At 54.4% G+C, this 16207-nt stretch overlaps 3 protein-coding genes across 4 annotated transcripts; all 3 read right to left on the bottom strand.

Annotated features, from left to right (window-relative positions):
* Positions 1 to 5852: 5852 nt before the first annotated feature.
* LOC129213103 (hemoglobin subunit alpha-A) lies at positions 5853 to 6671 on the bottom strand. 2 transcript variants are annotated; one of them, XM_054842552.1, is made up of 3 exons: positions 6514 to 6671; positions 6170 to 6374; positions 5853 to 6079 (listed from the first exon to the last, which is right to left on the bottom strand). In XM_054842552.1, exons 1-3 carry the CDS (start codon positions 6606 to 6608, stop codon positions 5951 to 5953), a joined length of 429 nt encoding a protein of 142 aa, XP_054698527.1. In that variant the 5' UTR covers positions 6609 to 6671; the 3' UTR covers positions 5853 to 5950. The 2 variants fall into 2 exon arrangements, with proteins under 2 accessions (XP_054698527.1, XP_054698526.1); XM_054842551.1 differs by having other exon boundaries at positions 5853 to 6374.
* A 2421-nt stretch (positions 6672 to 9092) lies between these two features.
* Positions 9093 to 9860, bottom strand: LOC129213104 (hemoglobin subunit alpha-2). Its single transcript, XM_054842554.1, has 3 exons — positions 9703 to 9860; positions 9379 to 9583; positions 9093 to 9268 (listed from the first exon to the last, which is right to left on the bottom strand). Exons 1-3 carry the CDS (start codon positions 9792 to 9794, stop codon positions 9140 to 9142), a joined length of 426 nt encoding a protein of 141 aa, XP_054698529.1. The 5' UTR covers positions 9795 to 9860; the 3' UTR covers positions 9093 to 9139.
* Positions 9861 to 12146: 2286 nt separating this feature from the next.
* On the bottom strand, positions 12147 to 14627 carry LOC129213348 (hemoglobin subunit pi-like; the record flags this gene model as incomplete). The annotated part of the gene is given in 3 exon segments (XM_054843255.1): positions 12147 to 12393; positions 12948 to 13152; positions 14206 to 14627. Coding segments are annotated over 3 exon segments (756 nt in total), but the record flags the coding sequence as incomplete, so codon positions are not given.
* Between the last annotated feature and the right edge of the window lie 1580 nt (positions 14628 to 16207).

Below are 16207 nucleotides of genomic sequence, written 5' to 3' on the forward strand. Positions count from 1 at the left end.
GGCCAACATCATGTTACCACAGATCCGCTCCTTCTCTTCCCAGATATAAAATCTAGGACCTGGATTCTGTTGTGAACACCCCCAAGGACGGGGGATTTGTGATGCTTAATGCCTTTTTGGTCATGGGGACTCACAGAATGAAACCTGGGTCAGCTTTGAGGGGGATCAGCAAATAGGTCAGCTTGCTGTGGCCGCTCTGCTGGGAGCAGTCTCTGCTTCTAGGAAAGGAAAGAGAGAAAATATTTAAAGTCCTTCATCAAAATTGGTGTTTTAGTGAAGGCTGACCCTAACCCTTGCCTTAACCCAACCCTAAAACTTACCCTAACCCTAAGCCTAACCCTAAACCTAATATAACCCTAACCCTTACCCCAACCCTAACTGTAACCCTAACCCTAAACCTAACCCTAAGTCTAACCCTAACCCCCTAACCCTAACATTAATGCTAACCCAAACCCTATCCCTAACCCCTAACCATAAGCCAAACACTAACCCTAAACCCTAACCCTACCCTTAACTCCTAACCCTAACTTAAACCGAACCCTAACCATAACCTCTAACCCTAATCCTATCCCTAACCATAAACCTAATCTAACCCTAACGCTAACCCTAAACACTAGCCCTAACAATAACCCTAATGGATTCTAACACTAACCCAAACCCTAAACCTAACCCAAACCCTACTAACCCTAAGCCTAACCCTAACCCCTAAACTAACCCTAACCAAACCTGAACCCTAACCTTAACTCCTAACCCTAACACTACTCCTAACCCCAACCCTACAGTTTTGAGTTTAGAGGCTGGACGCTGGTCGAGAGGGACGGTAAAGCGATGCTCACACCCTTTTGTTGTCCCAAAAGTGGGATCATTTACCCGGTGTGCAGTACACCAATATACACACAGAGCAGAGGTATTTTATTCATTTCAAGTCTGCGCAGAGATGGGTGCTAGGTGGTAATTCCACAAAGCCAGCACCTTACACACAGCATCTAGCACATATTTATCTTGTTACAGGATTAGAAAAACCCGCCTAAATTTATGCTAATTGGTTATTAATTACTGCATCATCTACTATTGCTTAAGCATCTTTAAATTAGCACACATGCTCTTTGGGGGGGGTGGGTGTAATTTGCATAATCCTTTAATTGGGTAGGTGGTAGCACACACCCCCCCCCCCCCCCCGCCACCTTTTTATCAGTCTTTCAGCTCTTCTTCAAGGAGACAGCCACCAGCAAAGCAAGTAGAGCATTTCACCCTAAATTAAACAGTGTCTAAGCACTAATCCAAACGCATTTCTGTCCCTGTAAAGTGGAAAATTCTGCTTTATGGCTATCGCTTTCAGCAGCCAGGCGAGCCCACAGCCCCAGTGGGAGTGGGGCTGTGCCAGGGCCGCTGAGGGAGGTTTGAGGCCAGGCAGCCCTTTTGGGGCTGGCACCTTTGGCCTGGGAGCAGGGGCTCAATGTTTCCAGTTTTTCGGCTGGATTCTGGTAGACCCGAGACAGAGGGTGAGCCACTCTTCGGACTGTTTAGGTGCCTGGAGTAGCCTGCGGCCCCATACTTATCAGGGCTGTGAATGTGGCCACGAGGCAGGTTTCAGGAAAGACACACCTTTCGGGGCTGGCTCCTTTCGCCTGCAAACAGGGCCTGGGCGTTCTCAGTGTTGAAGCTCGAAGCCGGTTGACGGCCAGAGAGATGCTGAGTCGCACCTCGGAGTTTTTGGGTGCCAAACTGGCCTGCAGCCCCAGTGTCAGTAGTGCTGTGAATGCGGCCATGAGGCAGGTTTCAGGAAAGAAACATCTTTCGGGGCTGGCTCCTTTTCCCCGGGGGCAGGCCCTGGATGTTTTCAGTTTTTCAGCTGGATGCTGGTACACATCGAGAAGGACTGTAAGACGCTCATAGAACTGTTTCGCTGGCAGGGCAATCCCTTATTCCAGGGTTATTAGGGCCGTGAATTGTTTTGCGAGGGAAGTTTCATCTAGAAACATCTTCTCTATGGCTGGTATTTCTGTTGTGCGTTAAAGAACAAATCTTCACAGCTGTGTGCTGGGGCTGGGCAGCCCAGGTGGCTCTGACGATGATAGGATTGGGATGAGGTGCTTCTCTCTTCTACAACCACTTTGCCTTTTCCCACTGGCAAAACAGCCAGCGGAGAACGTGGGAGGATCCTAAAAAGTGTGGATTGAAGTATATTTCAATCATTCCGGTATTTTCAGACTGTTTGCCTGAAGAAACGCCCCTTACCTCAGCAACTGATGGGAGCCATCTGCACACAGCCAGTACCTTTGAGAAGCGGCGTCGGGTGATGAGGTCACAGAAATGAGACAATAAGGTCTCTTACCATTAGCAGGGTAAAAGGAGGAAACTAAGGAACCATAAACCAGTCAACTTCAAATCACAAAAAAGACAGTGAGACATTTAATCGAAGAGAGAGATGAGTAATAACCATGGCCATTGCCAAGAATGAATCATTTCAGATGAGTCTATTTTCCTTCTGTGACAGATTCCAGTCCTTGGTTCAACATTATTGTTCACTGTTCCTTCATCAATAACTTATGTGTTGTAATGCAGAATGCGCTTATTAAATTCTCAGATGTGCCCGAGCTGGAGGGGCTGCGAGCGCCCCAAAGCACCGGCTTAAAATTCAAAATAAAGTAGACGAAATGGAGAGATCAGTTCAGTATGGAAAAATCTGACAATTAGGAAAGAGTAACCATCCCACAAGGCAAACAAACTGCTTACGCAGCAAATTTTCAGCGGAAGATCTATAGGTTGCACCGATCATGAGTTATGCTATTGGCATATTGAATACCAATACGGGATCTACAAACAGAAGAGCAGTTTGTAAAACACATGATGTTTTCCCTCATCTCTCCGGCGAGAGAATCTCTCAACTGGTGTCCTAAGATCAACTTCCAATAAGAAATTAATTCTGTATCTTCCCACTGCTTCTCTGCTAATTTTTGAATGGGAAGCTCCTGGTAAACTCCCCTAGGATGCCTGACCTCCTCCAGAAGTATGTGCTTCTGTGTCCCTTTCCAGGATGCACTTTCTAGGGCCATGACTATTTATCAGACGCTAATAAGAGTACTATCCAAGCAACCTGGACAACGCTGTTTGCAGCCCCTCGAGAGACTGGTAAAAGTGTTGCGATCAGGTAAGTCACAACCATCAAGCTTGTTTCCTGATGTCATTTTAGTTCCTCTTTCAATAAAAACGAGCTCTGAGATCCCACCTGCCTTGGTGACTATCATACAACAAAATAGTGTGTTGTTCTGTGGATATCTTTGAACCATCGATGCTTTGTCCATCAAGAATAAATGTTGATGAGTAGTGAGAAAGGTCTCCAGATAGCGGAGACATCAGGACAGGCTTTTTTCTCACCTGAAGATTTTCATCTTCCTTCTTCACCTGTGACTCTGCCTCCTGAGTGCTGCCATGGCCTGAGTCAGGGGGCTTTGCCCCCCAAGTCCACCTCCTCCACGTCGCCTGGTGCCATTTCGGGCTGTCGCTGCTGTGGCAACGCAGAGATTGCTTCCAGCTCATCAGCACCAGGGCTGCAGCAATACAAGCTGCAAAACCAAGCCGGGCAGGCGGTGGGGGAAATATCTGACCTGCCCCGCTCCAGAGCACTGCCGCTGCGCTGCCTGCAGGTCCCGGGCAGCTGGGCAGGTATGTTAATTCAGGGAGAGCCAAGCTGTAGAAAGCTGCTGCCAGCGTGTCTGGCCCGTGGGGCAGGCTGTGTCCTGGGGCACACAAAGCCACGGCCACCAAGGGATGCCCAGTGAAGGCAGCCTGGGGCTTACCTGCCATGGAGGCATGGGGTGCTTATCTGCTGGGGCACCCAGCACTGGAAATGGGCTGCTGGGGGGAGTTCCTGCACCCCTCTGAGCTGGCACCAGTGTCCCCAGTATGCTGGGGAACTGGGGCTGGCTGGAAGCCCATCCTGGCAGCCTGCTTCTCCCTGCCTGGAGGCTCCAGCTCAGCGTTGCAGGCAGGAGCAAGGCTTGGCCCTCTGCACCCTCTGCCTGACCCCGATAAAGCACCACGGCTTGAGGTCCCCATCTTGTGGCAGCAGGGACAAATGGCTGGGCTAGAACTCATCCCGGCTCTTTGGAGCGCGGCAGCTCTTCGGCCAGGCAGAGCCCTGGGAAAGCGCTGCAGAGCCAGGACACTGCCCACTGCCACACGTGTCCTGCCTAAGGACACAGCACGGCATGGGAGCGGTTGGAAGCAAAAATGGGGACAGTGAGGACAATTGCCAAGCCCTTCCCCTCCACGCATGTAGTGTCCCCTGCATTGCTCTTACGCCTCGCCTCTGATGCACACACCATGTGCATAAGGACCCCGCAAGGGTCCTCTGTGGTCAGGTCTGGAGCATTCCTAGTCCATGCTGGATTTGATGCTGGCTCTTCCCAGTGCTTTACACGCTAATCCACACCACCTTGCACACCTGTGTGCCCTGACCCCCTCACCATGCCCCTTCTCCCCCCGACTCCCCAGGGAGCAGAGGCTCTCTGTGCAGCAGAGCTGTGCCCACAGCTACCTCTGGGTGATGGCAGCTGGAAGGGTGCAACCTGCCCCAACACCCTGCTCCATGCAAAGGTAGATCAGGTTGGTCAGCGATGCCCTGACCAGCTTTCTCTTCCCCTCCTCACCGTACCCATGTGTGGTGGGCATCTGGGGTCATGATGCCTGTGGTGCTTTGCAGGAGAAACCCTGGGGGCTGGAGGGTGTCCCTCTCTCTCCGGAGTCACTTAGGGTCTCTCCTGCCTCTGATATGTTCACTGATGGGGACTGGAGGCCATGGGGCTAGGACAAGTGTCCATCCTTACAAGTGCCAGGGAGCAAAGTGGCCCATGGCAACCTTGGCTTGGCTCCATGCTCTGGCTCTGCTGCACCAGCTGCCCCGGGGCTTTCTTGGACCCTCACCCCAGAACCAAGCACCTCCCAGCCCTGGCAGGGACGGGGCAGCCTTAGTCAGCACCTGGCAGGTTGTAGCCCCTGGGACTATCTGCTGCCCCATCTCCCACCACACCCACAGCTGGAGGAGAGCCCAGCTCTCCTTTATCAGCTGTCCACAGCCCCCCACCCCAGCTGCCCCGCTGCGGGCTGCGATAAGGGCTGGGGCTGTGCAGACACTGCTGCTTTGCTGCCTGCGCTCGTTTTCCTGCCTTCACACCCCCTACCCCGCTGCGCTTCAGGGCCCAAAGAACACGATTTGCGGCTGAGCCCCTTGCAGTCCACAATGCCTGCTATCTCCACCAGCCTGCCGGCCCCCCAGAACCCCTCCAAAGTGATACCCCAGCAGGAGTCCTTCGATGCCGCACAGCCCTGCGTGCTGGGGACACGCAGAAAGACGCCCTTGCGCCTGGAGGTCCTTGGGGTCTCCTGGCTGTGCCACCACACAGAGGGTCACAGGCAACAGAAGCCCCTGTACCCCACTGTCTCCTGCAAGCACGTCCAGGAGGAGACAATCTCCGACAGTTTGGTCGGAATGGGGGCAAGGGGCTGGTGGGGCAAGAGGGGATCCCAGTGTGGTGCTCTGCTGGGAAGGCCAGGTCAGCCCGGGGCTGCAGGGAGCTCCCAAGGGCCAGACTCCGGCCGCTCGCTGTGAGTCTTTCCCCTCCACTGCTGCCTGGAAATGCTCTGCTTGCTCCCAGAGCCCCACGGCTGGCAGAGCAGCGTCTGCCGGCCGGCCACCACCGCCCAAGTGTTGCCTCTCTCGGAGAGAGCAAAACCAGAGCCCGTTTCCCCCGCGTGCCCACCTGGCAGGGGGGGACTCCCAGTTCAGATCCCCAGAGCAAATCCCTCCCGCTCCCTCCCAGCGGGCAGCAACCAGAGCAGGACACCAGAGCTGGAGCACAAATGCAACAGATTTTATTTCAGATCATTTGGCTGCTCGCTGTGGGAGGGCTGGCACTGGGTTGAGTCCAGCGCTAGCCATGGTGCCGTCTTAACGGTACTTGGCAGTCAGCACGTTGCCCACGGCACACAGGAACTTGTCCAGGGAAGCGTGGACCTCCGGGGTCAGGACAGAGGGATGGTGGATGGCCACCACCACCAGGAAGCACTGGCCCAGCAGCTGAAAGGCAAAAGGAGATGGTGAGCAAGGGGGTGGCCAGGGGGGGTACAGGAGGGGAGCCGGGCTGGTCACCCCTTCCCAGACGCTCACTTTGAAGTTAACGGGGTCCACGCGGAGCTTCTGGGCGTGGAGGTCGCTGAGCTTGGAGAGGGCACCCGCGATGTCATCGATGTGGTTGGCAGCCTCGATCAGCGCGCCCGCCACCTTCTTGCCGTGCGCCTTGACCTGAGCAGAGCCATGTTGCAGGTCGAAGTGGGGGAAGTAGGTCTTGGTCTGGGGGTAGGTGCAGAACATCCTGGGGGACAGAGGGGGTCAGCAATAGATGGGGATGGATGAGACAGGGTCACAAAGGACAGGGACAGTTGTGGATGGGGAGAGGTTGGGGGCAGATGGGAGGGAGTCGGGGGCAGACGGGAGAGGGGACGGACACGTACCTCTCCAGGGTCTCGGCGCCATACTCCTCGGCATGGCCGCCGATTTTGCTGAAGACGCCCTTCACGTTGGACTTGTCGTTGCCGGACAGCACCATGGTGTCAGCTCCGCGTTGGCAGCCCCCAGCACGGGTACCCCCGCTGGCCGCCGCCGCCCTTATATGCGGTGCCGGGACACCGCCCGCCCCCCGGCCCGCCCCGCGCCCGGCCCCGGCCCCGCCGGCGCTGGACCCCGGCCAAGGGGGGGCCACCGCCCGCCTCCCCCCTCGCCCAGCGCCGCGCCCCGCTCCTCCCCGCGGCACCGGCACCGATCCCGGCCGTGGGAGCTCTGCCCCACGGCACCGGCTGGGTTTCGGGTCAGGATCAGGGTCAGGGCTCGCATCAGCGCGGGCTGGGTGGTCCGTCCCCTCTGGCACGGGCTGACTGCAGTGTTAGGCTTAGGTTTAAGCTTAGGCTTAGGGTCTGCACTGGCACGGGTGGAGGAGTCCGTCCCCCTCAGCACAGGCTGGGTTCAGGGCTTGGAGCGGGGTACTGGCTGAGGACCCCCTGGCACGGGCAGCTCTGGCACAGCCTGGATGTGTTCTGACAGGGAGAAGCGGGCAGGATGGAGGTGACGGCAGTGGGGGGGGGTTGTAACTTCAATAGCACGGTGGGAGCCTGTGCCCCACAGACTGAGCCTGCCCGACACCCACACGCTGCCCTGCAGGCACCTGTACATACGTGACCCACCCAACACAGCCTCCACGCACACACGTGAACTGCCCCGGCACACGCGCTGCCATCCAATGCAGCGCCTGTGCACACACCATCCCTGCACACACACGCTGCCCCTATACACACCCTGCCATCCAGCATGGCCCCTATACACACAGCCACTCATCCACACTGCCCCACTGCACCTACTGCTCTCATTCCCTCAGTGCACCCCAAAACGGTGTACCCCAAAGCGTGTGCCCTCTTCACCCCCTGCTCCCCAACCTGCAGTCACATCCCTTTGTGTACAGATGCTGGAGCTCCCCTGCGGCAGCCCTCTCTCCTGTGCACGTGCTGTGCCGGCCCCAGTGCTGTGGGGGGCCAGGTGACCCTGACTCCTGTGCGGGGGGACACTCGGCAGAGCGACGGGGATCAGCGCCGGGCACTGATGCAAGCACCGGCCAGCAGCAGCAGGAGCTCACAGCTGGGGAAGGCAGGGATGCAGCGCTGCCGCAGCCCGTGGCGAGCCCCGCGTGCCTCAAACGATGGTGAGGAAGGCAAGGAAGATGAAGGTGGTGAGGAAGACAGAGAGGGTGAGGAAGGTGAGGAGGGCTGCGGTGCTTCCAGTACATTCGAGAGCTGGCGCAGGCAGGCAGGGGACAGTTCACACCCGTGTTTCCTCCATGGCCAACAGTTCTTATCATTTGTGTTTGGGGGAGATTAGCTCGAGCTGGCACCATTTCAGAGCGGGGGGGAGGGGAGGACAGGGGGGCTGATTTTCTGGGAAGCAGAGCCCAGGGAAACAGCAGCGGAGCGGTGTGTCTGCTGCCTGTCTGTGCGTCGGGAGCAAACTGCAAAGGCGGAAGAGCCCTTCAAACTGGTGGCACAGGAATAGATGGTTGTAAATGCACATGCAGACGCTGGCATCTAGACTGGGATGTGTCTGAGGGTGGAGGAAAAGCCCTATGGGTTCATGAGAGCGCTTGCAGGAGCAGGGGCCAGCATGGCCCAGGGACTCCCAGCCCCGTGTTTGTGTGCGGGCAGGGTCCCCGCACACCCAGCGCCCGGCTGCTGCCTGCACTCGGCCACCGCAGGCACCGCTCGCCTGACACACTGTCTCCCATCCCTCGCCAACGCTCATCTCCTCCCTCTGGTGTCACAGCGCAGAGCAAACCCAAGGCTAGTTTAGTACCTTCTAATCCATCACCTGTGGTGTAAAGACAATGATTTTTATTTTTATTTTTTTTTTAAATTCAGGCTCCAAAACTCTGAAATTGGTGGCCCTGTTCTGGACTGCGGCTCTGCCTGCCCCGGTGCCAGGGGGAGAGCAGACACCTGGGGCAGGTGTGGGGGCACTTCCCTGGCAGTCACTGGGGATTTGTGGCTCAGGGGCTTGAGAACAGTGTTTCTGCTTAATGGTCTGTGGATTTTTTTCACTCCATGAACATGTCTGATTGCTTTTGGAGCTTATGCAGGCACCTAGTTCCCCCAGCATCCCCAATACAGTCCTAAACCACCATTGTGATGGATGGAGCCAGGAGGGATTAATCCTACCCCTGCTCCCCCCGGAGAATCCTTCAAGGGGATGCAAGAACCACATTTGGCTTGGCACATCCTTCCCCCCTGTTCCCCAGAGGGATGCATGGTGAGGTGACAGGCTGAGCTCCATCCCTCGGATCCTGCTACCAGTGGGGGGGGGGGGGCGTGTGGAAGCGGGCAGGGCTCTCGGTGGGGCACCCAGGGAGCCCATGGCCAGTACTGCTCCCCTGTACCATGGCCAGCCTTACGGGCAGCTCCCTCCCTCCCTCCCTCCCTCCCTCCCTCTGGTGGGAGCACCGCGACACCCCAGCCCATCCCGACCCCAGCCCCGGCACAGACGGACACGGTGCTGTGGCAAAGGTGTCTTTATTGATGGCACTTGGGTGTGGGCGATGGCTCATCTGTACTTCTCAGCCAGCACGGCGGCCACGGCTGACAGGAACTTGTCAAAGGCGGCATGGACCTCAGGGGTGTAGTCCTTGCCCAGGTGTGCAGCCAGCACCACCTGGAAGCACTGCGACAGCAGCTGCAAGGCAAAATGGGGCTCAGCACCACTGCTATGGCCTCCATCCCCCCGCCCCGGTCCCCATCCCCTGGTCCCCGTCCCCTGTTCCCTGTTCCCCATCCCCCGCCTGCCTTGAAGTTGACGGGGTCGACGCGCAGGTTGTAGGCATGCAGGTTGCTGAGCTCAGACAGGGCCTGGCTGAGGTTGTCCAGGTTCTTGACGGCATTACTCAAGGCAGCCACTACCTTCTTGCCGTGGCTGCGGACCTGGTCAGAGCCGGGGTTCAGGTCGAAGTGGGGGAAGTAGGTCTTGGTCTGGGGGTAGACGCAGAACATCCTGCCGGAGCGGGACAGTCAGTGCCGCTGACCCCCAGCTGGACCCCCCCCACCAGCCCCCCGTGGGGCTCCCACCCACTCTCCCCCCTTGCCCATGGGGTCCCTGAGCCCAGCCTGCACCTCTCCAGGGCCTCTCTTCCACAGTCATCCTGCTGGTTCGCAATCTTCTCCCACACCTGCAGGATCAGCTTCTTGTCCTCGGCGGTCAGCATGGTGGCAGCTGGTGGCAGTGGGCAGGTCTTGGTGGCAGCAGTACCCGCAGGGACGCCCTCTTATAGCAGTCGGCACCTCCACCCTGGCCTTATCTTATCAGCGCCAAGGGGCGGGGGGGGGGGCTGCAGACGCACAGTGCTGGGCCCAGGGAGCGGCTGCAGCACTGCCTTGGGGGGCCCCGGCTGCCCTGGAGGGCCCAGCCCTGAGGAGGCCCCACGGGGGCCTGGCTGCCCTGCCCTGCCCCACCGCTCCAGCCCCTCACCAGGCTGGGGGCCGGGGGCAGCACCCGACCGGGCTGCCTCATGGTCAACAGCAGCCACTGGCATGGCTGGTGGGTGCCACAGCCTCAGCCTCGCTGGCCGGCATGTCTTCAAGCCTCCTGTCAGGATCCACCATTCCTCCCCCCAGCCCGACCAGGGTCCTCACTGACTCTGTGGGTGTCAGGGTGGGTCCCACACGTGTGCCTCATGTTCTCCAGACTCCGGCACATCCAGCCCCTCTCTGCCCAAAGAGCCCGTGGGCCTCTGAGCAGGAGCCACACACAAGCCCTCCCAGGTCACGCTGGGGGTCTACAATGGGAAACACCATCTCTCCAGCAGCCTAGAGAAACCTGGGCAGGGAAGAACCTCCTTTTTGGGCACACGGTCCTCCCCAAGTCCGTCCTGTGATGCTTGTCAGGCCTGGACTTCTTCCCTTCTTCCCACCCCAGTGTGTGCTCATGCCTCTCCATAAATGCTGGGACATTCTGCAGGGCGTATGGTGTTGGTGACTGTCACGTCCTTCGCTCAGCCTCCATACGAAGTCTTCGGTACAAATTTGGGGTTAGGGACACACCAGGTGCTGACCTACCATCTAAGTTGTGGACTTAAACGTTCAGGTTACCCGAGACCCACAAATGTAGAATGTTTTAAAAAAATGCTGTGGTACACTGTGTGACATGTTTAGAGCAATTTGGTGGCGTCAGAGCTTCCGCACCATCTCTCTCCCCCTTGCCCAAACACAGTCCCGAAATTTTGTGAATGAGATGAGGATGACAGCTTGCAGTGCCAGTTCAGGTTGTTGATCAGAGCGTGCTTAAGACTTTCGCACCTACCTTTCCATGTCAGAAGTCCTCTGAGACAGGCATGAGCAGTGAATGTAACCTGACAAATAATTTTCTCCTCAGCAGCTGACATGGTGCTGTGTTTTAGATTTTTGACCAAGCCAGCCCCGATAACGCACTGATGTTCTGGCTTTTGCTGAGCAGCGTTCGCACGGCATGAAGGCCGGCTCTGCTTCTCACTCTGCCCCCCCCCAGGGAATAGGTTATAGATTTTGGGGTGCTTGATACGCTGGGAGGGGACACAACCGGGCAGATGATCCCAACTAACCAAAGAGGTATTTCATACCATATAACGCCATGCAATAAAAGGGAAAAGAGGGGGGTTTAGGGAGTTTTAGGGGGATTACCCATCTCTTTTGCTCAGGAACTGGCTGGGCATCAGTCTACCCACGGGAGGCGGTGAGTGATTGCCTTTGCATCGGCTGTTTTGTTTTGTTTTCTTCCCTCTTCTTCCACTTATCCTTCACTTATTAAACTATTATTTCTGGGGTTTTTTAAAATTTGTTTGTTTGATTTTGACCCTAAATTTTTCTTACTTTTATTCTTCCTTTCTTCTTCCCCTCATCCCATTGAGGAGGGGAAGTGAGTGAGCGACAGAGGAATCCCGGGAATTTGTGGTCCCCCAGATGCCATCAACGCTGATCTCCAGTGGCCACTAGTATTCCCAAATTTCAAATGCACGTAAAGTTCCCCGTATAAAAATAAGAGATGTCAAGCTGAGGGGATGGTCCCCTTACCAAAACTGTTTAGCAGGTGTGATAGCCCAAGGTGGTCATGAAGCACATCAGATACCTTGCCCATACCCCATGGAGAGGAGCATGGGAAGACAATGCCCAGCATTGCTCTGGGCACATCACGACGTATGGCAATGCAGGTTTTGTTCACAACAGGCCATGACGGGTTTTGGATAGGCCAAACAGAAAGCCTGGGTCCATTCGATATCCTAGCAGGGTACAAGATTGTTTCCTGCTCAGCCTGGAAACAGCCTTTGGTGGATATACCTTTGGTGAGCAGTAGCAGTCACAGGGCTCTAGCCTGTTCTGGGCTTCTGCTCGTTGTTATGTTATTCCCCCTGAATATGGTGTTATGTTATTCCCACTTAATTTACACAGCTTAGTATTTTCCCCTCCATATTGTGTAGACATTTCAGAACCCCCCTGCCTGAACAGTAAGGTGTATGGGTGGACCACATGGAGATGAAAGCACAGAGACTATAGCTCATGTTTGAATTATTTATTGGGTTTTGCAGATGACCAAGCCCCTGCATAGGGGATTTGAGAGGACTGCATAGGAAGAGGTGAATACCCCAGAGCCTGGCAGCTGTGGTGCGCCATGGATGTGCATCCCTCACCCTTTGTGGTGGCCGTTTATCTGTACTTCTCAGTCAGGACAGAGGAAACACTGGACAGGAACTTGTCCCACGCAGCGTGAACTTCTGGGGTGAAGTCACTGGGATAGCGGGCAGCCACAGAGCACAGGATACAGTGGGAAAGCAGCTGTAAGGGAAAATGGGATGAAATCCATCATAATCAGTAACAGATGTCAGTCAAGGGGTCTGCAACGGACCTTGGTCCCAGCGTGCTCTGGGATGACAACTACGTGTCCCAACCAGGGAGCGCTGCCACCCAAAGCTATCTGTGTGTGAAGAAGCAGAGTTGCCTTCGGTGTAGGGCAAAAGGCATTGCTTGATACCACTCCCTCTTTCCAAATGTCCCTTCCTTCCTCCTCAAAGGGAATCGCAACAAAGTGGAAATTTTTAGGATTTACTAAGACTTTGTTCAAGACAGGCGATATAACCTGACATGTGAGGGAGATTCATAAATTACAACAAAGGCGGCAGAGACTCTGTCTAACAGAGTGTCTAACACCACAGGAGCCCCCCGGGGGTTAAAAATCTCAGGTTAAAAATCAGGTGGGGAACATGCAACGACATGAGTTGCCAAGGCTGTGCAGTGCAATCAGGGATCAACCTGCCATTAGTCAAAATGATCTGCGATCTCTAATCCCTTGACAGCAGTTTTCATCCCTGAAAATGTCTGCGTTTGCTCACCTTGAAGTTCACTGGGTCCACTCTGAGGATGTAAGCATGCAGCTCACTGAGTTTGGCCAAAGCGCCTCTAATGTCATCAATGTGCTTCACAGCCTCCCCGATGGCATTCATGACCTTGGAGCCATGACCACGAAGCTGAGCTGAGCCTTGGCTGAGATCAAAATGAGGGAAGTAGGTTTTCGTCTGCGGGTAGCTGGAGAAAAGCCTGGAGGAGAACATGAGAATGAGATTCAGCGGTGGAAGTGACATGCAAGAGATGGTAAAACCTGGGAGGCAGTGCAGCGTAAACCTGCCAGCTGCAGAGCGCGCTGCTTTAGCAGTTGTGACAGAGCTTTGGGAGCTTGAAGCTTGCATCAAGAAGGTCTTTCTGCTCCTAAACCTCTTCTGCAGTATGTGCAGATTAGACGTCGGGCTAATCTGTACGTACTAAAGAAGAATGAAATGTTAAAATTAATTTCAAACTGAATGTATTTTTTGGCGTGTTTTGTGGGTTTTTTAAAATAAATAATAGCCCCAAATTGTCACTACCTCTCCTGTATTACATTATAAGCCAGTTTGCAGGATCTTCCAAGTAATATGAGCTGAATGAACCAGAATCAATATGGGTGGTACTCAGAGCCCTGGAAGGAGTTTCACAAAACTTTAGATGAGATATAAATAACATTTAAATAACTGTGAATAACATCATAATTTCTGAACAATTTCCAGACTATTATCCCTTTTGTGCTAGCTTGCTTAATTTGTATGAACTTTGGATTGCTGTGCTATACTTCATGCGGGAGGTCCAGTTGTGCTGTTTCCTAATGGTTTGTTACTTATCAACTGGAACAACGAAACAGGAGTATCCAGTGAATTTAGTGGACAGCTATTCTCTTAATGCCTAGAAATTGCAAAAGACATCACATCACTTGTACAATAAACCACTTTGAGTTCATTTCCTAACAGTGATGACCCTACTTCAGGACACGGTATGAATGACTTTGAATTCCTCACCCAGGGTTCCTGGCTATGAATTCTTGTGAATCACTATAGTGGGAAATAAACCACTAGAATTGCTTAGAAAATTATGTTTTGCTGTAAGATTTCAAAGCCATCTATTAACATTTGGTAGCACAGAAAATTACATACCAAACACCAGAGAGGTCATCTATCAGCTCTCACCAGTCCCAGTGTGCTCCCAGTCATGCAAGTTTTACGCAAAAACAGCAAAGCCCGAGGAGACACCCTCTTCGGAGGGGTTCTGCGTGACTTGACTCACCTCTCCAGTGATTCTGCCCCAATGGCATCGGCTTGGGTAGCCACCTTTGCCCAGATGGCGATCACGGCGGCCTTCTCAGCTTGAGTCAGCGTCATCGTGCGGGAGGGTGCAGGCTCAGGCTCCTTGCAGTGAACGCTCAGAGCAGGTTTGGACTCATCGCCCTGGCAGCCCTGCTTATAAAGAGGAAGAGGAGAATGGACCTTGGTGCCTGTCCACGCTCATTGGTCACTCCAGCGGCCCTCCCATGGAGGTGGGAGACCCTTATCTCCCCGTGAAACAATGCCTGTTTCGGCAAGGGTCAGTGCACTGGCCTCCTTGCTTGCTGGCGTTATCAGTTTCTTGCTTCTTAACGTAATGGCCGTGTGGCCCAAAGAAATTGTCTGGACACATATTGATACGTGAACAGAGAGATAATGCTGGAAAATTCCAGCAATGGAGCGTTAGGACACATCTTTAAGCTGAGGAGCATAGGGACTTCAAGCATAGTAAGGAGCTTGGAGAAAAATCTGCATTTTCTCCCTTGCTTCATAGATGTGAACACAAGACTCTGGGCCTTTCTGCAGCACACCATACCTTCCAGTATCTGCGGCTGCCACGTGGCCCAATATTTCGTATTAAATTATTCCTAGGTAGTGCTAGGGACAGGCTGGGAGATGTGGGGTATAGTTCAGAGGGGGAGTGGGACCCTGATTCCGTGAGAATCGGTGGAGATTTTGCCATTTGCTTCAGCACTGCCAGGACTTCACTTTGCCAGCCTCTTGCGAAGAATTAGGGATGCACTCCACAAATGACATTGCTTAGAACAGCAATGATTCCTATGGATACAGGGAGAGAGAGCTTATGAAATTGAGTATGGTCCTAGAAAAAAGCACATGTGCGTGAGAAAGCCCAGTCAGGCTTTTTTTTTTTTTCATCACTAAATGCCTCATACTACATGATTTTTAGGTGCGTGATTCTTACCGTTAATTATCCCTTGCACTGTTAAATAGCCCTCAGCACCACAACCAGTGCTGGCGTGTGCTGTGCTACATGCTGGATGTGCACAGGAAAGCCCGGTCCCATGACAGATGGGCACACTTGATGAGTGAAGGACCAAACAAGCGAAGAGAAGACCAGCACAGGTCTGTAATCACAGATAAGTGGGCAAAATGTCAAAGAAATACCCTACTGGAGATGGTCGCTGCTGAACCTCAGGGAATGAATATCCCGTCGGCACATGAAGCAGAGGTAAATCTCTCCGCCACCCTGATAAACCACAGCAGCCACTGAGCACTGGCAGCTGTACATGGAAAGCTGGCTGGTACCTCAGAGAGGTCAGATAGTGTTCTCTGCCCAAATAGCCTTGCACGCTTGCGCTGAGAAGGTTGATATGTATATGCCAAGTTCCTCGCAAGATGTGTCTGCATTTCACAGCAATGCTACTGACTGCTACAGAGGATGTTCCCCAGACATAGTCGTCCTGCTGAGAGGAAAGCCCTTCTAGGGATCTAACGACACTTTGGTCACACGGGCATTGGAGTACGTCCAGCCTACGGTCATCTGTACCAAAGTAGCGATGCTGGTGCAATCACACCACACAGCCCCCACAAATGTCACACGGGAGCATGCACCAAACTTGGAGCCTCTCGTGGGAGGCACGGCATTGCTGTGCTGTGCTGCTTCAGTGCCTTCACATGGGGATCAGTCTCTCCTCCCTGGGTAGACTCTACAGCCCGCAGGAGGGGATACATTCACTACAAATAAATCCCACAGTCCTGGGGCTGTGGCTCTGCCACTGCGTCCCGGGGGCAGGTGGGAATGAACCAGTGGTGCTAGAGAAGCTGTAGGGATGGGGTCAGACAGATGCTGCTGTGTCCTCTGGTGTCCTGGTGTCTGGTGGCTGCAGTGGCACTCACAGCAGGGCTCTGACCCACACCTTGTGCTTTGCGCTGGGCTCTGAATTTAAGTCTCTCTGCATGTGATCTGTCAGATGAAGGAGGAGAAACCCTGGCCTCTTTATGCT

This window comes from Grus americana, chromosome 15 (genome assembly GCF_028858705.1).
Source record: "Grus americana isolate bGruAme1 chromosome 15, bGruAme1.mat, whole genome shotgun sequence".
Lineage (NCBI taxonomy): Eukaryota > Metazoa > Chordata > Aves > Gruiformes > Gruidae > Grus > Grus americana.

Excerpts from the sequence above, each read along its gene's own strand:
- LOC129213104 (XM_054842554.1), bottom strand. The coding sequence starts at position 9,794 with ATGCTGACCGCCGAGGACAAGAAGCTGATCCTGCAGGTGTGGGAGAAG. Across the intron at positions 9,584-9,702 it reads GGAAGAGAGGCCCTGGAGAG|GATGTTCTGCGTCTACCCCC; the intron begins GTGCAGGCTGGG and ends CCGCTCCGGCAG. Across the intron at positions 9,269-9,378 it reads TCGACCCCGTCAACTTCAAG|CTGCTGTCGCAGTGCTTCCA; the intron begins GCAGGCGGGGGA and ends TTTGCCTTGCAG.
- LOC129213103 (XM_054842551.1), bottom strand. The coding sequence starts at position 6,608 with ATGGTGCTGTCCGGCAACGACAAGTCCAACGTGAAGGGCGTCTTCAGC. Across the intron at positions 6,375-6,513 it reads GGCGCCGAGACCCTGGAGAG|GATGTTCTGCACCTACCCCC; the intron begins GTACGTGTCCGT and ends TCTGTCCCCCAG.